Source organism: Maniola jurtina, chromosome 16 (genome assembly GCF_905333055.1).
Source record: "Maniola jurtina chromosome 16, ilManJurt1.1, whole genome shotgun sequence".
Taxonomy (NCBI): Eukaryota; Metazoa; Arthropoda; class Insecta; order Lepidoptera; family Nymphalidae; genus Maniola; species Maniola jurtina.
Window position 1 is genome coordinate 5,216,195 of NC_060044.1, and position 20,840 is coordinate 5,237,034.

General features: G+C 36.9%; 2 protein-coding genes across 3 annotated transcripts; one reads left to right on the forward strand and one right to left on the reverse strand.

The window, feature by feature from the left end:
- Window positions 1–1,458: 1,458 nt before the first annotated feature.
- On the forward strand, window positions 1,459–12,016 carry LOC123873204 (protein SMG9-like). Of its 2 annotated transcripts, XM_045917930.1 has the most exons (9): window positions 1,459–1,648; window positions 1,729–1,957; window positions 2,123–2,245; window positions 3,037–3,303; window positions 4,185–4,401; window positions 5,222–5,404; window positions 5,675–5,841; window positions 6,029–6,259; window positions 12,006–12,016. In XM_045917930.1, the coding sequence occupies exons 1-8, from the start codon at window positions 1,625–1,627 to the stop codon at window positions 6,229–6,231; spliced, it is 1,413 nt and encodes a 470-aa protein (XP_045773886.1). In that variant the 5' UTR covers window positions 1,459–1,624; the 3' UTR covers window positions 6,232–6,259; window positions 12,006–12,016. The 2 variants fall into 2 exon arrangements, with proteins under 2 accessions (XP_045773886.1, XP_045773885.1); XM_045917929.1 differs by lacking the exon at window positions 12,006–12,016 and having other exon boundaries at window positions 6,029–6,277.
- Window positions 6,461–19,879, reverse strand: LOC123873214. Its single transcript, XM_045917944.1, has 4 exons — window positions 19,731–19,879; window positions 12,927–13,140; window positions 11,082–11,233; window positions 6,461–8,845 (listed from the first exon to the last, which is right to left on the reverse strand). Exons 1-4 carry the CDS (start codon window positions 19,755–19,757, stop codon window positions 7,220–7,222), a joined length of 2,019 nt encoding a protein of 672 aa, XP_045773900.1. The 5' UTR covers window positions 19,758–19,879; the 3' UTR covers window positions 6,461–7,219.
- Between the last annotated feature and the right edge of the window lie 961 nt (window positions 19,880–20,840).

Consider the following 20,840-nt stretch of genomic DNA (forward strand, 5'->3'; position numbering starts at 1 on the left):
TTAAACATAAAACGCTGGTCAGAAAACTACAATTATTACACTTATAGCAATTCATTTTATGATATTTAATTGTTATACAGTTTATAATAATCTCTCAAAACAACGTTTTGGAGATGTATCTTGAAATCTAAAGTTTTTATTTTCTAAAAGATAATGATAAAAAAATAGTATGAATAAATTGCTCTGACTAGTTTTAAGTGTGATTGTGAGATGGTAATAACAAAAAAATACCCAGCTGAGTTTGTTGTGGTGCATTGGAACCCTACGAAGGTTTAGTTTAGGTACTTTAAGGGCCGGTGCACATATGGCGGAGCGCAGCGCAGAGCATTTTTCACAGTCAAAGTATTATCGACTTTGTCCTCATTGAAATAATATCTAAATTTAATTGTGCATCCGTGCGGATACTTGCGCAGTCCCGCGCGTGCTCGCGCATTCTATGGTAGAAATTCGCGTAATGTGTCACGCGAATAGAAAACTTCGCGGGCATGCTCTGCGCTGAACTCCGCCGCACTCCGCCATGTGTGCGCCGGCCCTTAAGGGCATGAGACGGGTCTGCCCGCGAAATTCAAATTTAATTTGATTTTTCGCAATTTGTAAACTAATACAACAACCTAGGCTTATGGCATTTTAATTGCTCCAATGGCAGTAGCATCCTCACAGGTTTATATAAAAACCTTTACTTGAAAGGGTTCAATTTAAGAAATTAGCTCTAGTATCGTCGACTAATTTGTGAGTTATAGTGGATACTAGAGCTAATTTCTTAAACTGGACCCTTTCAAGTGAAGATTTTTAAATACTGGTGGTGGTGGGGGGATGATACTGTTATTGTCGCAAATAGAATACCATAAGCCTACGTTGTCGTATTAGTTTACAAATTGCGAAAAACCAAATTAAATTTGAATTTCGCGGGCAGACCCGTCGCATCCACCTTAATTTTTAAGCGTGCTAATATTTATCACCATCACGTCATTGAACCAAAAATAGTTAATAAGATTTTTAAATCGTTAATAAATTATTTAAATGATTTTATTTCGTTTTATTTTTGTTGACCAAAAAAAGTTGAATAAATCGGTTATTTGCCGAAAATCGGTAAATGAAAACCGAAAAACCGATATTTTTACGATAAAGTGCGACACTATATTTAATTTACGATTCATTACGATTTTCGAGGCTCATCCCTAAAATTACTAGGCTGTCATGACGTCATCGTGACGTTTTGCCGCAACCGTTTACATCTATATTATATTGTGGGAAAGAGACGTGTAATGTATAGTGTTAAATTGCCATAAGAGGGTGAAATAGAAAGACCATGATACAAAGAAAGTTTATTATAGATAGATATTGATTTTTTCTATATATATAATCCGATATTATCGGTATGTATAGTACTCGCTACTAATCATAAACAGATCTATGGAACTTCGTCGTCTATCTCCGGATTCGTGGTCTGTGATTGTCAACCAAACCAAAACATTGGAGCTGTTTTCTTTGTTCTCATTTTGAACTTTATTCAAGAATTTTGTTTTAGATTTTATCACCACCAAAAAGTCGAACTTGTTTGCTAAATGTTGATAAATGTTAAATTTTTTATAAAAGTCTAAGAAGTTACTATTTTAATAACCTAATGGCTGATAAGAAGAAAAAACTGGTTAGTGTTTATTAAATTTTAGTAACCAAGTAAATTATTTATGAAAACATTCATTAATTAACTTCATACTATAATTTTAGGAGACCACAACCACTCCACGGAGGCCTGTTATTCTAAAATCTGACCGTGATGTGTCGAAGGACCAACCAAAAGAGAAAAGTGAAAAAGAAAAACCTACTATTATCCTTAAAACTCGTGAACATAGTGCCCCGAAAGACGACCGGCCAATGAGTCCTCGATCTCAAGTTACCGATGTTGAAGGCCCGCAACCATCCAAAATAGCTCAAAATGAAAATAAGGAAAGGAAAGGTAGGGCTACATTTTTTAAGTAGCCTTTTCATATGATGCTCTTTTCTTAGTTATCTTATTTTAAAAATTGAAAATACTTACTAATTATTTGTTCATGAACATGATGTAACCACAAATTCAGTTTTCAGATTACTTGTGCAATGTGCTATTTTTTTTTTATTTCAGACCAGAAGTTTAAATTAATGACCGCACCGGTCAAGTTATTGGATGAGAATTTTGAATTTAACAGTGCTGCCTATGAATTTCTCAATGATGCCAACAGTAATTACCTAGTTGTTGGTGTATTAGGTATTTATTTCAATTTATTATTCACTAGTTGACTTGCCTAGCTTCATATGGTGTAACTACAGTACGTAGTAGGTAGCACGTAAGTTTTATTTCTATTCTATTTAATTTTATTTCATTATTATATTCATTTCTATTATATTATTTGTAATCACTGCGTGCTACTGTCTGTTAGTCCTAATAAATAAAATAAAATAAAACTATTTTATAAACTCGATAAAATATCCTATGTGATCAAGAAATCTAGATATTAGTTGCTTTGAACTACAAGGAACCAAAAGCTTGATTTGCTAATAAATGCCTCAAAAGTTTAATGGTCACAGGTTGGAATGAAATCCAAAAGTTTGTGGGTTTAAACCTCACCTATTATACTATTATTGGTCTATTGCCATACCTAGTCCTACCAGAAGCTTTATGCTTAGTTGGGTGAGTACACAAGTTGACTGTTGTATCTTACATATCTAAGGGTAAGCATACGCTCACCGCACAATTTTTTCCACAGGATTCTGTGATATGGAAATTGTATGAAGCAATTCGCGCGTATATTATTTGCGAGTGCGTGCAGCTCCATACAATTTCCATATCTCACGGAATTCAGTGCATAAAATTGCGTTGTGGAAATTCACAGTGCATGCTTACCCTAAAATGTATTGCTATCCCTTTCATAATGTTGCCTAGGAAAAGGATACTAAATTAGATTTAGATCTGCTAGTTTAGTTTCGAGATTGCATGCAACAGAATTAACTAGCCACATTGTTGAAATCATCAAAAAAACAATTCATGTCTCATTTTAGGAACTCAAGGTGTTGGTAAATCAATGGTACTCAATCTCATAGCCGAAAATGTACATAATAAGGATCTCTGCACAAAAATACTGAATTCCCATGAGGTTGCCATGGAGTCAACATTTGAAGCTAACAATTTGACACCAATAGAATCCCAAATGGAGAACTTAAACTTTGCGGAGGCGTCTGAGAGTAAGGGCCAAGACAATAGGAATGATTTCAAGTTTAAAATGCAAGATATTGAAGAAATAGAAAGGGGAGTTCATTGCACTAAAGGTAATTTTTCAGTAATGTGCTGGCTGATCTTTGACAGATTTTGGAAAATAAAACTGTACTGTTGAATAATCCCAAACTTCTAGAGCTTCTAGAGCACATGATATGAAATTAATATGATATTATTATTGAATAAATATTAAAATTCATATTAATCCATACTCAATATTATAAATACTTACGTCTGTCTGTCTGCCTGCTGGGTTTTGACGAAATTTGGTACAGTGATAGTTTGCATACCGGTAAAGGATATAGGCTATTTTTTGTCAGATTATCCCAGAAAATCGAAGAATTATCTTGGGATTGTTAAAAAAATCTAAAATCATGCACGTGAAGTCGCTGGCATTATCTGATTATTATAATATAGTGTAAACTCTAGCGAAATTGAAGGGATCGGGTATTTTATTGCATTATAAAGAGTTTGCGTTAAATGGAGAGTAAAAAGTAACAAGGTTATCCAAACGAACCTTAGCAATTTCTATATTTCAAAGAGTTTTTTTATATATAGAATATATATGTTTTTTTTATATATATTTTTTTATATATATAGAGTTTTTTTTTGTTATATAGAAGTTCGCAATACAGAGTTTACACTGTATTCATGTATTTTAAGTTGAAATACATTTTTTAACCCTCGACCCAAAAAGAGGGGTGCTATAAGTTTGACGTGTGTATCTGTGTATCTGTCTGTGGCATCGTAGCTCCTAAACGAATGAACCGATTTTAATTTAGTTTTTTTTTGTTTGAAAGGTGGCTTGATCGAGAGTGTTCTTAGCTACAATCCAAGAAAATTGGTTCAGCAGTTTGAAAGTTATTTACTTTTTAGAGAGTTTTGTGTCAGGGGTTTTCAAATTTTGAATTTATGTTATTTAAATATATTTCAGGTATAGACATGTATGTAACAAACGATCGTGTGATCCTGCTGGACTGCCAAGCGCTGTGGTCGCTGTCTCTGATAGAGGAGAGCAGCACCAACCCAGTGACGGCCCGGAGCGCCAACATCCTCACTGTGGACTGTCTCCAGATCGCGTCCTATTTGATGGCGGTGTGCCATGTCTTGATTGCAGTGCAAGACTGGTTTGCTGATTATAATTTTATACGGTCAGTACACATATAGTCCGCGACAGGCTGAGATGGCAATCGCCCCGCATACCTGCACGTCACCCGCGCTCGCCCGCATTGTGCTACCGCGAGGGCTGTATCGGTGTGCGGAGCGTTCCCTGCCATTTCAACCAATCGCGTACTATAATATTCGATATTCATTAATCCATACCTGTACTAACTAATATTATGAATACGAGAGTGTGTCTATCTGTCTGTTACTTTCTATGACGACTCCCTGTAACTTGTTTGATCTCATCCGTCTGTCTGCCCAGTTGGGGAATGGGGAGAGTTAGGCAATCTTAGACCAAATGAGATCGCCTTAACTTATAAAAAATCCGGCCAAGTGCGAGTCACATTCGCGTACTGAGGGTTCCGTAGTGGGTATTTTTCCAACATTTTGCACGATAAATCAAAAACTACTATACATAAAAATAAATAAAAATCTGTTTTAGAATGTACAAGTAAAGCCCTTTCATATGATACCCCACTTGATATAGTTATCTTACTTTGAAAATTGAAACACATTTTAATTTTTTTTTAATGATGTAACCATAAATTCGCGGTTTTCAGATTTATTCCTGTACTTGTGCTATAAGACCAACCTACCTACCTTTCATGATTCTAGGTCAACGGTAAGTACCCTATAGGTTTCTTGAAAGACACGATGGACGGACGGATGGACGGATGGACAGACAGACAGACAGACAACAAAATAATTCCTTTTGAGGTACGAAACCCTAAAAACTCCTGTGAGCTGTGAGAGAGCATAAATAGAGAAAGCAACCATAGTTCTCAAGACATACCTTTCTCTGTCCAGCTACATACAAACCGCAGAGATGCTAAAGCCATCCCTATCCGCATCGAGCTCAGTGAGCGCCAGCCAAGAGGGCTCAGAGTCCAACGCCAGTGAGAGTCACCCACATCTGCTGCTCCTACACAATAGATGCCAGCTCGAAGACTTTACGCCAGAAGCGGTGCGTATCTTGCAGGATTTATATCGGTAAGTTCACTAAATCTATGGACACTGCATACCTAGTGCCGTAGTTTGCCAGCTATATACAAATGTACTTTGTGTATGTGTATTTGCAAACAGCTTTTACACATTGGCCAGCTATATCTTGTATTTTAAAGATTGAGGATTCAATGCCATTTTTTTTTTTTTTTTTTTTTTTTTTCTCTTTAATGGAACACAAACAGCTTTTACATTTTTACTTAGCTACTTATTTCTAGTTAGTACATATGCCTATTAAGTGGAGTGCCTATTTTGCAGGAATGCCTTCCAGAAATCCAACCTACAGCTAAATTCTGGGATGTACATGTACAGTGACACAAATAAAAATGGCCTGAACATTGACAACGTTTGTAAAGCCTATAACGTCGAAACTTGTGGATCGCCTTTGAACCTGTTCCTCTTACCAGAGGTTTATAGTGACTTTGGTGAGTTTAATGTAGATTTTTAGGGCCGGGGCACATATGGCGAAGCGCATGCTCCTGAATTTTTTTAATTAATAAAATAGCAAGCAAACGAGCAGGCGGGTCACCTGATGTTAAGTGATTACCGCCGGCCTTTCAGGAATTAGTTGGTCCTCCACTTGAATAACCCCACGTTGTAATCTTGTTCCAGACAACCGAGACATTTACCGCGGCCACCCGCCATTCGAGCAGCTGGCCAACCGCCTGCGGTGGATGGTGTTAGGCGTGAACCGCCATCAAATCACCACTGTACCGAATTTGTCCGAGAAGGGCTGGTTCCAATTCTGCAGCAAAGCCTGGGAAACTATCCGGAAATGCCCATTCTTTATCGAATATGAAAGATTTTTACCTTAGTTCTAAGAATATTTAATGAAATAGACATGTATATTAAGCAAAACTATGGGGTTTTTTTACTGTTACTTAGCTTTTACCTTCCACAGTTTCTGGAAATTATTCAGTAACGTTCTATCAGTTCTTGATATTACATGCCTGTAGGCAAATGTTAATGAACTTTGATTACAGAATGAATCACTAGAGAAGATAAGAACGCAGGTGTTTAGTCTTAAATGATAAACCATACCAGTCACAGAATTTTAATTTTTATTACACATAACAATTTTACATTGACTTATTGGACCCAACAGGTGTATTTGATTGATAATAATAAATAATATCAATGTCAAAATATTCCATTGCCAGATGTTGCTAGTTGCCACCTCAGATTATTTATTTTTAAATCGTAGCTCAATATCATTAGGGTGTTTAAACAACAAGAACATCAGTAATATCACTCTGTATATGCACAAATATTTTTGATTTGATATTATTAAAAATAAGGAAAAATTTAGAACATGATAAGTAAAAATAGGCTTTGTCAGGTAAGCGCTTTTGGGACTTGATATACTAAGCGCAAGTCAAAGTTGATATATCTAAAACACTGTTAACTGCAAAAAATTGTTTTTGAGTTATAGCCAAGAACATGGAAATTTTAAAAAACTAGCATTTCTGAGACAGAATGATACGTAGGACGAAGGTTTTTAGTTTGGTTCTACTTAGAAAACATTTTTAGAAACATGTTTTCTAAATTGCCAATTTTATGGTGATAACTCTTAATGTATTGCAGATAATGGCTTTTAGATATAAGACAGCAATATAGAAGCAGTATAAGAGAGTAGTAGAGAAATACAACAAGCGCCCATGTCGTTACATAGAGTAGAGCGCCATACATTTGTCTTTACAGCATACCGTCTCTGCGCCCGGGGCGCTTGCTATATCAAGTCCCTTACAGAATAATGTTGCCAGTGTTCTTCGTATTTGAAACGACAGTTATAAACCTAAAAAATTATTGATACACGCTTTCAATAAGCGGCTTACGTCGTTGCTCAGGTGGTTTGTACGCATGCTGATATACGCTTGCCAATCTCCAATGTTCAGGATAGCCCGTCGCATTTGCATCACGCCAAATACTAAAAGGAGGGACTAAAGTGGGAATAGTATAAGACTTCTTTGTGTAAGGATGGCGCATCTTAGGTATTTTCAGATCCTTAGAGTCATTTGACGTGTTACTTTGAACCGAATTCGGGTTACCAGCTTTAAAAGCAAACTTATAGTCATCTTTTTGCCTCTTATCTTGTGGTATTTTTGCTCCGTTACACGATATACAGTTTTTGTGTTTAGTATTATTATTGGAAGAATTACTATTTTTCGATGAGGCTTTGGCAGAATGTCTAGAGATTTCAGATTCGTTTGGCGAGCTCTGGTGCAACTTTCCTTGGGCTAATGGGGTCTTGTCATACGATTCTATACTGTGACGATTACGATTAATATCATATTTTGAATTTTTACTTTTACTTTCTGTATTCCATGCTTCTTTAGATTGGTTTATTTTAGGTATTGATTCGCGATCCACATTGTTATGGCTTATATCTGATAAAGTTCCGCAACCATTTATTCCATCACAGATACTTTTATTTGATTGGGCCGAACTCTTTCTACTCGATGATCTGGATTTGCTAATCTTGTTTGCTTCGTTATGCTGTGGGCAGTGCTGCACTTCGCAGGAATCTTTTCTTTTTTCCTTAGTTATATCTTTTTCAAAATGTGGAACGCTGTGTCGGCCTGGATCATCGCCTTGCCGATTTTGGTTAAAAATTGGTAACGCATGTGATAGTACGTTTTCTTGTGCATCTTCTTTGGGCGTATGTACCATTGTAAAGACAGCTGGCGCTAATGATCCGTTCGATCCGTCTATATGTTTTGGAGGTCTGGGTTCACTTTTTGGATTGTCTGTTTTGAAATCCCAGCAAATTGCTAAATCCATTAGTGAAAGAGGCTTTTTATATTGGCTTGCTAGATCAGACGTTGCCGGGCGCTGTTTACGTTTGTCATCCTCACCTTCAGTTTTCTTCGGGTCACATGTTTTAGGTCTATGAACGCGCATTTTAGTGCAACATGTAGGTCCAGATGCTCCATAACCTTTCCATCCAATAGCGTATGGTTTCACAACAATATCTGAATCTCTATGTTCGCCTACTTTTGTCATATTACGGTACCCTAATGTGTCGGGGAGAGGTTCATGCTCTAAATTACCAGCGTGCATTTTTTTAGCGAATTGGAAATTCTGCGATACGTTAACGTAAGGTAACTTCGGTGTTGCGCTTTTCTTAGCGTATTTCATAACCTCATTGTCTTTTTGAGCTTTTTCGTCTACTTTTCGCCAAAATTCGTCCGTTGGATTTTCTTGTGGGCCATGTAGTTGTTCTACAGCGTCCTTCACTAAAAGATCATAGTTGTCGTGTCTCTGTTCTGGTTCAGTTTTTGATCCAGGTATATAAGGACCGTGGCCATCACCGTCTACTGGTTCTTTTGGGGTACTCAATTGCAAAGGGTCATCTTCTTTATTGTTGTTATCCTCAAGTTCGTCTGGATGCTTGTCTAGGGTTTCTGTAGCACCTACCTTATCCTGATCCTTTTTAATGTACAGACATGTAAGAATTTAAACAAAGTTAAAAATGAATAAAATATTTGGAATTGTTCAATTAATTTACGTTCACAGTAAACTTTTTCTTCGGCCTATGTTTGTGTAGCGGACATTGATTTGGCTGTAATGAAATAAAAATAAATAAATTAATATCAATGAGTAGGTATCTAATAGATAAAGTACACGAAGGGTTTCGTATCATCGTACAAGATATACGTACCTACGTAACACTTTTATGTAGAAAACTGCAAGTTAATGTGATTTAGTAAATTAATTTTTTCGTGAACACATTTTAAATAAGTATTTTTTTTAGATGCAACCACAAATTCGAGAGGTACGAAACCCTAAAAACATGATCGAAACATAGGCAGACTAAGAATTATCTAGGTATTTATCTATAGTAGGTAAGTACATAGGAAAAAAGGATATCTATGTAGCTTAGAAAGGACGAGACATTATAATATATCTAACGCTCTGGCTACACTCTCCGTCTTGCCTGCACGGTTAAAACTGCACAGGCAAGACCGAGAACTGCACAGTCTATTCTTTAGCAGCTTTTGGAACTGCGCGGGATACCGTCTTTCACACGCACGACTGCCCAAACTGCAGGTAAACTCTCAGAAAAGACGGAGCGTGTAGCCGGAGCATAACAGATAAAATTAAGTCTCAACTTTGTCAGTTGATCATGACAAAACGATTCCTTATCGATCATATTACTATGGTATTAAATATTACAATGTAGGTAAGTACATAACATGATACATACTTATTAAAAAATATATAAAACTCGTACGATAAAAATATATTCATTAATTGAATTGAAATCCATGGCTTAGTGTGATTTATATTGGTATTAAGTAGGTATAAGAGAAATTGTTTTTACTCGATATCTTACGATACTTTTCTACCTGTGCTGCACCTAGAATTATACAAACCTAAATAAATAGTAGAAGTGAACTGAATATGTATATAGGTAAATGGTAATGTATAAATATCCATACCGTTCTCGATTTACCTGGCAACTTTCAAACCGCTTAGCTTAACCGTTTTCAAATAGGATTGATAACCCAGAAATAGGTACCTATAGATATTGTGTGGGGTGGATTGCCAAGAATACAATCAAGCAATACTAAGTAGGTAGTATTACCTATGTAAGTTAGGTAGGTATGTATTTTACAAACCATGTAAAAAATAACTATGCAAATCCTGCAGTGAAAACGCGATATTTGCTCGGTCGCGAAGCAAAGCACAGGCAATGTGCCACAGCAATACTTCTGACCTCTGTAATCTGTACCTATAACGATTTGAAATGTTTACTTGACAATTTATACACGTGGATTGATGAATACCTATAGCTACTAAATATATCATAACACACAATACTTCGTATGTAAGTTTTGGTGAAGGTCTATATTTATGGAAAAAGAACAGTAGGTATATACCTACCACGTTTCCCTAACACTATGGTTATATTATCTAGATATAGTAAGTATTTTATTATGCTGAGCTGGAACCTTTTCTTTCGGATTGTGCACAGTTTATTCCAGCGCATCTTCTGCTGGCATGTTGGCTTTAATGCTCAAGCGAAGGAAGCGCCAGAATAACCAAGTCAGTTATTAAAATGTGATAAAAAAAGAATAGAATGATAAAAAAGCATGGATTTGACTCGCTACAGCAATGCGCGGGGCTGGAATATTATTGTAAATTGAAGAATTGAAAAGAGCAACCGCCGAGTTACTTGCTGGTTCTTCTCGGTGGGAACGGCATTCCGAACCAGTGGTAAATTATTTGACGATTCAAAAGCACTTGTTAAAGTCTATTTGAATAAAAATCTATGTTATTCTATTCTATCAGTGATGTGTGGTACAATTTAAAAAATAAACGTTTTTCTTTCTTCTTTCCTTATTACTTATTCTTCAATTCTTGTAACTAGGTAGCAGGTACCTATCCACATAGCTAAATACCTACTTACCTAGGCATCTATTAAATAGTAACGCGAGCGGATTCGAATTCCACTATCTAAAGTTCTGTTAGAATAAAATTTGTCAAGTCAAAAATATCTCAGTAAAAGCAATAAGTAGGTCGTTTTTAGTTCACTGAAACTCACGATCAATAACAAATTATTCTGAATGGATTCGTAATCCCGATTCGTCACAACACGACAAGTTCAGAGGAAACGCGCGGAAATTATTTTCCGATGCAACGTTCAATGTTGTCAACTCACGTCGAAAGTATGCTCCTCTGCCGGCTTGATGTCGTCTGCCTTGCCGCGTTTCCCGGCGCGCACGCGTCCTGCGATCGCCTTTGGCCTTTGAACACGAAGTTTCAACCAATCTGGGAACCTTCCGTCAGGGGGCTCTTTCGCCAACTCCTCAGCTAAGAAAAATACACAATATCGACATTCGCAAAATCGTTGTAATTCATTAGTTTACGATCTGCGTGTGAAATAAATATCAATGGAGCGGCCAATTTTATACCTAAGGGCGTTTTCAGATTGGGCATATTTTCAATAGGTTTTGAACGCACGCGCGACGGAGGCATAAAAGCTTCAAACTAATCTCGTACAAGCTTAGATGCACTTATTTTTTACAGTTCCTTATTAGTAGACTAGCGATCCGACCCTACTTTGCCCGGTTTATATATACTTACCTAGATATAGCCTATGTCCACACGAACGTATCATTAATGCTGTGGCTCCAGAGACTTCCATCCACATTCACAAACTGATAAATTCGCACACTTTCTTTATAATATTAGTACTAACTGGTCCAAAAGATACTTACTTTGGCTTGTGTTGAGTTATGAATTACAATGAAACGCTATAAGCATACTGCACAAATCATACGAGCTTATTATACTTAGGTACCTAACTACGTGCTGAAAATACACCCAACCTGAAAACGCCCTAATGCCTACATGACCTACGCGGTATATTATGTTTCAGGCAAAACGTCGACAAGTAAACTACTTCCTAACACGTAATATGAAGACAGGTACAAGGATGTACTTATCGCATGTGTTATTCTATAAGACAGCGAACTTTTACGACTTCGGAAGTTGCGAATGCAGCAATGTGAAACATTGTCTCATATATCCACATAAATATTATAGGTACTTATATGTAGGACGCCACGATTTTGTCTTCGAGGATTTATTGAGAGCAGGTACCTGCTCTCAATAGAGCAGGTACCTATAAAGTACGCTCAATACTAAAAATATGCGCCTGAGAAAAGCATACCTATTATACTATCGAAGATTATGTAAATGATAAAAGAGCGTGGATTTGACCTGCAATTCACTCCAGCAATGCGCGGGACCTCAATTGCTTTTATACATGGCATAATATTGTACGTATATCAGATCTTTAAAAAGAGCAACCGCTGAGTTTCTTGCTGGTTCTTCTCGGTAGGAAAGGCATTCCGAACCAGTGTTAGATGCTTTTGACGATTCAAAAGAACTTGTAAAAGTCTAATAATTGAATAAAAATATTTTGAATTTTGAATTTTTGAATTTTAACTAACTTAAGCACTTAAGAGCATACGGGTCTGCCCGCGAAATTCAAATTTAATTTGGTTTTTCGTAATTTGTACACTATTACGACAATGTAGACTTATGACATTTCAATTGCGCCGATGGCAGTATCATCCTCACAGGTTTATATAAAAATCTTCATTTGAAAGGGTCCAGTTTAAGAAATTAGCTCTAGTATCGACTAATTTGTGAGACTTAGTCGATACTAGAGCTAATTTCTTAAATGCCCCTTAAATACCTATAGTTTCCAACTTACAAGTTGCATATTCGCACATCGACCACAAAAGTTACATACGAAAATAATTGGCGATCTCGAACTCTGCCAACTGTAAAATCGCCATAGTGCACTTCCTTTCGAAGAAATAACCGATTTTAATCTAGTTTTTTTTGTTTGAAAGATGGCTTGATCGAGAGTGTTATTAGCTATAATCGAAAAAATCGGTTCAGCCGTTTCAAAGTTATTAAGTCTTTTCTAGTTTTCTTATAGAGATTTTTGTGGCGGGGGTTTTTTAAATTTTGAGTTATTATTTAGCCTTACCAACTTTTCTGGTAATCTTCCTAGGTAGGTCCCAAGTGCCAGTATAGTGTCCGAAACACCTTGAAGATCCCCTGGGTGCTCCAGGCAGAAAACGGCCATTAATGTCGCATATTGGCTTCGGGTCTGGTCGCATCTCTAGAGGCCTCGCTCGAGTTGGTGCCCAACGAGGGACCTGCCAGTTGCCGAGGCGCTTCGGCGTCGATTCTTTGTTGAACTGTGGGGGAAAAGATAAAATTTCAATAATTTAAACTCGACTACTAGTCTTAGAAATACTACCAGCACGGACGAGCGATTCATCACACTAATATTACAAAGGCGAAAGTTTGTGTGTATGTGTGTGTGTGTTTGTTCCTCCTTCACGCAAAAACTATTAGATGTTTTTGGGTGGATGGAATGGAGACAGATATATCCTGGATTAGCACATAGGCTACTTTCTATCCCGGAAAATCAAAAAGTTCCCACGGGATTTCGTGAAAAAAACCTATATCCGCGCTGGTGAAGTCGCGGGCATCAGCTAGTATTTTCATAATTTCAATTACAGGCAAAACGCATAACTGAGTAGGTTCCTGCGATACGGTGCGGGAGGGGTGTGATGACGTGACGCGAGATGTCAATTCGTGATAACTCACCCCTCCCGCATCGCTCCACTACCGCAGAACCTACTCAGTTATGCGCTATAACTATTACCTTTTCGGAATATGAGCAGTTACACAATAAGACCACGACCTTTCATTTGATACCAATCCTGAGTACCTATTAATCTGTCAATAGGTGATCTACCGTATCGTACAATTTCGAAACATCCGGGTCTGAATATCTGTCAACATTGTTGCCTACTGACGATACCATCAATACATCTTCGATGCGAGATTACGATTTCGCATATAAAAGGAAAAGGTGACTGATAACGACCAACTCAAACCACTTACTGGACGGATCGGACTGAAATTCGGCATGCAGATAGCTATTATAATGAAAATTCAACCCGGGTACAACTAGGGGTTTGAAAGTGTAGTACTTGTGAAGTCACAGGCATAAGCTTTAATCACACTAATATTATAAAGGCGAAAGTTTGTATGTGTGTGTGTGTGTGTGTGTGTGTGTGTGTGTGTGTGTGTATGTTTGTTACTCCTTCAGGCAAAAACTACTGGACGGATTTGGCTGAAATTTGGAATGTAGATAGATAATATCCTGGATACTTTTACATAGGCTACTTTTTATCCCGGAAAATCAAAGAGTTCCCACGGGATTTCGAAAAACCTGAATCCACGCGGGCGAAGTTGCGGGCATCGGTAGTCGCGTATAAACCTCGTGATAATATTGACAGTGTAATCATAAATAGTGTTCGCCCTTTGGACAGAGGACAGACGCTACTCTTCTCTTAGCCGCTCTATCAGATGCCTTATGCTTCAACTGACCGGACCCCAGTGAGGCCCATCTATTTTGCCCATGCATGATAGTGTAGCACTCTCTATTCCTAAAGCTTTTCTATGTAACTAGGTATACTATATCAATACCTACTGTGAGGTACAAGTATTTTATCACAGGATTATCTCGTATTAGATATTTTTTCCATATTTGAAGAACTTTTTCGAACGTTGTTTATAGAAGTTTTCTATGTACTTAACTAGGTAAACTATATCAGTACCTACTGAGTTATTATCACAGGGTTATCTCGTATTAGATATTTTTGATACTCATTTGAAGAACTTTTTCAAACGTTGTTTATAGAAGTTTTCTATGTACTTAACTAGGTAAACTATATCAGTACCTACTGAGTTATTATCACAGGATTATCTCGTATTAGATATTTTTGATTCTCATTTGAAGAACTTTTTCAAACGTTGTTTATAGAAGTTTTCTATGTACTTAACTAGGTAAACTATATCAGTACCTACTGAGTTATTATCACAGGGTTATCTCGTATTAGATATTTTTGATACTCATTTGAAGAACTTTTTCAAACGTTGTTTATAGAAGTTTTCTATGTACTTAACTAGGTAAACTATATCAGTACCTACTGAGTTATTATCACAGGATTATCTCGTATTAGATATTTTTGATTCTCATTTGAAGAACTTTTTCAAACGTTGTTTATAGAAGTTTTCTATGTACTTAACTAGGTAAACTATATCAGTACCTACTGAGTTATTATCACAGGATTATCTCGTATTAGATATTTTTGATACTCATTTGAAGAACTTTTTCAAACGTTGTTTATAGAAGTTTTCTATGTACTTAACTAGGTAAACTATATCAGTACCTACTGAGTTATTATCACAGGATTATCTCGTATTAGATATTTTTGATTCTCATTTGAAGAACTTTTTCGAACGTTGTTTTATGCAGTTTTCTATGTAACTAGATAAACTATATCAGTACCTACTGAGTTATTATCACAGGATTATATTCGTATTAGATATTTTTGATTCTCATTTGAAGAACTTTTTCGAACGTTGTTTTATCGAGGGGCTTACAAAAGACTTACAAGCAGTGTTATTTTAGGTCTAGTAATAATTTGTCAAGTCATAAATAGTTGAAAGCATCTGATTACGCGATGAAGGGCGGCACGCGACTGCGGTGTTGCGCACGTGCCGAAGAACTCAAATTAAAGTTTAATCTATGGTTGTGACAAAATGCGGCGTGAATGCTGAATACCATAATATCTTTTGGTAAAGGAAAAGGGTAGAGTTGTATGCTCTGTAGGTACTTTATTGTTTTTATCGAAGACTTGTTTGCGCTTTACTGCATATCTGATCAATGTCTACTGATCATAAGCCATTATCGTTCCATTTATTTGCCTTCAAAATGCTGGTGGGCGCCCTGGGCGCTTGCTATATCAGATCCCTAAAATAATAAACATCCATCCATACTAATATTATAAATGCGAAAGTATGTCTGTCTGTCTGTTAGCTTTTCAAGGCCCAACAGTTTCCGAAATTGATGAAATTTGGTACAGAGTTAGCTTACATCCCGGGGTAGGACATAAGCCACTTTTTATCCCGGAAAATCAAAGAAATTCAACACTCGTGTGTGCACGGCGTGCGTACCTACCTTCCTCAGAATCACAATTAAATCTCAAGTTAATTGATATTTACGAGTCGCTAGTTTATAAATTGCGGGAACTATAGCACCATAGTATGCAGGTGTCAAGGCGCCCCGCTGCGCAACCCACCATAATGATCAGCCCTCGCCCAACAAAGGGTTGAAAATTATTATTTGCCCTACATTACGTCACCCGGTGATTAGCTTAAACCGGCAATAATTCAGAATTATCTTGTCGTACTCTTGTTTTTGCGATGAAAGCCCAGTGGTTAAAACTACGTCGGCCTCTGATTTTGGGGTCCGGGGTTCATCTCTCGGCTAATTATGACTCGAAATCTTTCCCAGGTATATAGATACCTACTTGTAGTTTTTCTTCGCGCCAAAAGCAAAATCCAGGTTTGAAATTATGATCAACCCGATATTTTAATTTTTTCCATAGTTACGGAAGTTTTCATAATCGTTTAGGAACCTACGTTAAAGAAAAGCTTTAAACTATCGTGACATGAATTTTTGTTGGAGCTTCATTAAATTCTATTTGCGAATACGGTCGTTTAAGTTCACGGCTTTGCCCATGAACTGAAATAGAATTAATTGCCTTTAAATTACGCCCGGTGTCTGTCTGTCTAGGCCTCCTTTTGTCTACCGTCTAATATCAGTTTTCGTTAGTGTAAAAACTATAACTTTGCTTTGGCTTGCTTATTAGGTACAATTTACAAACATTATTGTATAAAGTATAATATAGGTAGATAGATCTGTACGCGTATTATTTATCTACGAGTATTCCATAAATTCTGGAACTTCTGGAAATACTTATTCCAACTTATTTCTGACTTCTGGCATAAAGATAGATTGAAGCAAAAGCAGACAAAGGTATGTATAAAAATATAGCTTTGTAGGTCGGTTCGGTTGGTATGTCTTCAAGTGGTGCAGTTTTTCGTTTTTCGTTTTTCATTTTAAAAGCTCGTTCACAGAGGTCGCGTAAGCGTAGACGTAGCGCGTACCATTGCGTTGTAATATATGGAACTGTATGAAACATGGCATACCGCTTGCGTAGCGTGAACGTTTACGTAGACGTAATGCGTGCAGTTACGTCTATGGGTTCATGCGCGTCACTACGCACGTGACACGAGTACGTGCTGGTGTGAATCGACCTTTAACTTCTAATAAATCTATAAGTAAAGACGTAATCGACCTACTCAGAAGTTTCAAAAAAAGCTTTATAGATACCTAAGCCTAACTGCTGGTTTATACCTACCTCAGCTTTTTTTTAATTAATAATAATCAATTTTTATCCATATTTCAACTTATTGATATGAATGTGTAGGATTTACAGCAGGTGTTCCGTTTATCGATATCGTCTGCTAATCTTGATAATACGACAATGTAGGCAACTAGACAGTATAATTATTTTCAGTACGATTCAAATAAGTCTACTGTATATTTTGTGATTTTACCTACTACTACCTACTACGAAACTAAAGACTTATAGAAATACTAGAGGATGCCCGCGGCTTCGCCCGCCTGGATTTCGGTTTTTTAAATCCCGCAGGAACTCTTTGATTTTCCGGGATAAAAAGTAGCCTATGTCCTTCCCCGGGATGTAGCCCATGTCTGTACCAAATTTCATCAAAATCGGTTCAGCGGTTGGGCCGTGAAAACGTAGCAGACAGACAGACAGACTTTCGCATTTATAATATTAAGTATGGATTATTGCATTATACAAGTAAATTAAAAGTGTACACCTTCGACAAGTGAAGGTTACAGTAACTAGAAAAGCGCTGATAACTTTCAAACGGCTGAACCAATTTTCTTGGATTATAGCTACGAGTAAGAACACTCTCGATCAAGCCACCTTTCAAACAAAAAAAAACTAAATTAAAATCGGTCCATTAGTTTAGGAGCTACGATGACACAGACAGATACACAGATACACAGGTCAAACTTTTAACACCCCTCTTTTTGGGTAGGGGGTTAAAAATTGCATGTGTCATTCGGTTACCGACATTAGCTACCTAAGTATTGTAGCTGTATTACTATTCTCAAACTAGGCAGGTCTTTATAGTTTAGAGACCGCCTGACGAATGTTTGAACCCGGTTTCCGGAAGAACTCAGCCATGTCACGATATAACTTCCTCAAGCAAATCACGCAAACCTATATTTAAACTGACTATCACGAGTCAGTAGGTACCATACCTGCATATTATGTTACACGTAAAACCTAAATTAGAGTGTATTTATAAAGTGATTATACAGTAATTAACGACATCCCTGGTGCTTTGGTTGGCAGGTAAAATTGTGGGTTGGCACTATCGCTGTGGTCTCTTCCATACTATCCAGACTAATATTATAACTGCGAAAGTGTGTCTGTCTGTCTGTCTTTCTGTTAGCTTTTCACGGTCCAGCAGTTTAACCGATTTTGATGAAAGGTACATGCAGAGTTAACTTTCATCCCGCGGAAAGACACAGGCTACTTTTAATCCCGGAAAATCAAAGAGTTTCCGCAGGATTCTGATAAGGACCCAATTTATATGAAGTTTGGTACAGAGGTAGCTTGCAAGTTGCATCCCACAAATTGGCATAAGCAACTTTTTATCCAGGAAAATTAAAGCGTTCCCGCGGGATATGCCAGATCTGCTCTGATGAAAGGCTGGTACTGAAGCGGTGCCGCCTTGAAGCACTTGGGCATCCAATCACTCGCTCGAAACGTTTTTTTTTTAAATATTATTATTTTCATTTACTGCCATACCTACCGTATTCCATCGGGCATTTTGTCAAGGAACTGGGACAGTAGGTAAGTATATTTACTATTATCGGGTTTTAACCGATAAACGGTACCTAGGAAGGCACTGTACGACGTTTTATATGACCATTTTTATTTTTGTGATGATTCTAGCCAACGAGATTTGCAAAATACACAAAATGAAGACCCATTAATAAAAAAAAAACAATTGATCACAGATAAATGATGACTATTAACTAAAGACCACCGTCAAACTCGGATTAACACTGTAACAAAGGCGTGAAAAATAGTCATTCTCGTCCAAATAGAAGCACCCCTTTTGAATGACCCATTGTTACTAACTATAACTGAACTCAATGAAGTTTAAATTTTATCAGATGGTGTGAAGGTTTTATTTTGAATGAAGATTGAGACGAACTTGTTTACTACGTAATTGAATGTATCTAAGTTGGATTAAAGGAATTACAATTTGTTCGCAAATAAAAAATGTTCTTCGCCGAAATAGAATAGAAGGGCTCGGTAATGGGCGTTGCAGGTGCAGTGGTGTTAAAAAATATATGGGATTAGGGAAGTCGGATCAAATAGATCCTTGTTTTGGGGGAAAACAATTGATTCGACCCACCAGACCTACGTCGAGTCTCGGGAGTGTCCACCCTCGTAACATTGACATTTAAATTCAAATCGGTAAAAAACACTTTCCTTCATATAGGCTCTTCTCTTTTTTTATGTCCATGGGCAAATTAATTAGTATTTAATATACTAATTAATTTGCACATGGACATCAAAAAAGAGATGACTTGCTTTGGAGGTGGTCATATTACTTCACAGACACTTTTCACCTCGGGAAAATGAATACCTAATATATTTTGCGGGATTTAGAAAAACCTTAAATTCACGTGAAAGAAGCGGGTAAAAGCCAATATTAGATAAAGGCACTAACTACCTAAACAAGGAAATTTTTAAAGGAATTTCTTTTGGGGATTTATCACACAAATGTTTTTCAAATTCAAACCACTTACTTGCCCGCTATCGAAATTGAACGCCATTTTCCAGATTTCCTCGTAATCTACTTGTAAATATTAAAGCTAATTTTAAAATATCACAGTTTTAACTTGTTAACGAATTGTTTACAAAATGTGTCAAAAAACTTGTAAATATTTCAAAAATGTAACGAAGAGGTTGCTTAGTTCACATATTTGTCTATGGGAGGCTTTTACCGGCCGGGAAAGTCGGAAAATACTATCGGCCTAACAGTTCGGTAGCTATAGAAACTGCAATCCCCTATTTCCCTAAATCACATTCCCGACTATGATTTTTATAGCTATTTCATTATCTTGTCAATTACCAGGTTTCTTTCAGTAGTAGGACTCTGGTCTGTGACTAAGTACGAGTATACCTATCTACCGGCAATGCCGTGCCCAGCGAATTAGCGTTCTGGTACGTTACGTGTACAGCCCGATTAGGGGTAAGTATTGGTTTAAAAGAAACTGTCACATCTTATCCAGGTTAGCGCGCTACCATCATGGAGAATCATCATTTATCACCAGGCAACGCGGATCTCTATAATACGTAGACCGTCGCAAAAAATTAGAGGGATGCAAGGGATCGAACTTAGTAGGCAGATTTCCTAAACCACTTAGCTATCACTGCTGCTAACTCCTATACTTATCTATATCCCAATCCGACTCAACTCAAGTAAAAGAAAAGTTTACCATCAATAAAACGTTCCATCAAGGCAAATTTTCTTTTATTGTTGGTTACTGAATAAATATTAGTCAAAAGCAATTTGAATTTAAATGTCCCGATGATCATGTTAAATTCCAAGTTTACTTCTAGAATTTGTATTATAATTTATGCAAAGAAACATGTACCGGGCGGTGACATCCGCTAATGCTTGGCAATTCAGTATTAATGCTATAATAATCGGCTATATACAAATACTGCACAGACCTTGAAGGTCATGGCTAAGAAAAGTGTTGGCCGGAAACAAAAGAAAATCGGGACGGGAGTTTAAAAAATCGGGATTGAAATCGGAAAAATGGCTTCCATAAACCTAAAAGCTTTCATGAAAATAGTTAACTCTAATTAATTTACTTATTTATTCTTATTACAAAAAAATAACTGACTGA

Bases quoted from the DNA above. Each gene is read 5' to 3' on its own strand.
- LOC123873204 (XM_045917930.1), top strand. From the start codon at position 1,625: ATGGCTGATAAGAAGAAAAAACTG. The intron at 1,649-1,728 runs GTTAGTGTTTAT...CTATAATTTTAG, and splicing joins CTGATAAGAAGAAAAAACTG to GAGACCACAACCACTCCACG. The intron at 2,246-3,036 runs GTATTTATTTCA...GTCTCATTTTAG, and splicing joins CCTAGTTGTTGGTGTATTAG to GAACTCAAGGTGTTGGTAAA.
- LOC123873214 (XM_045917944.1), bottom strand. From the start codon at position 19,757: ATGGCGTTCAATTTCGATAGCGGGCAA. The intron at 13,141-19,730 runs GTAAGTGGTTTG...TTTCCCCCACAG, and splicing joins TCAATTTCGATAGCGGGCAA to TTCAACAAAGAATCGACGCC. The intron at 8,846-11,081 runs GTGAGTTGACAA...TACATTAAAAAG, and splicing joins CAGAGGAGCATACTTTCGAC to GATCAGGATAAGGTAGGTGC.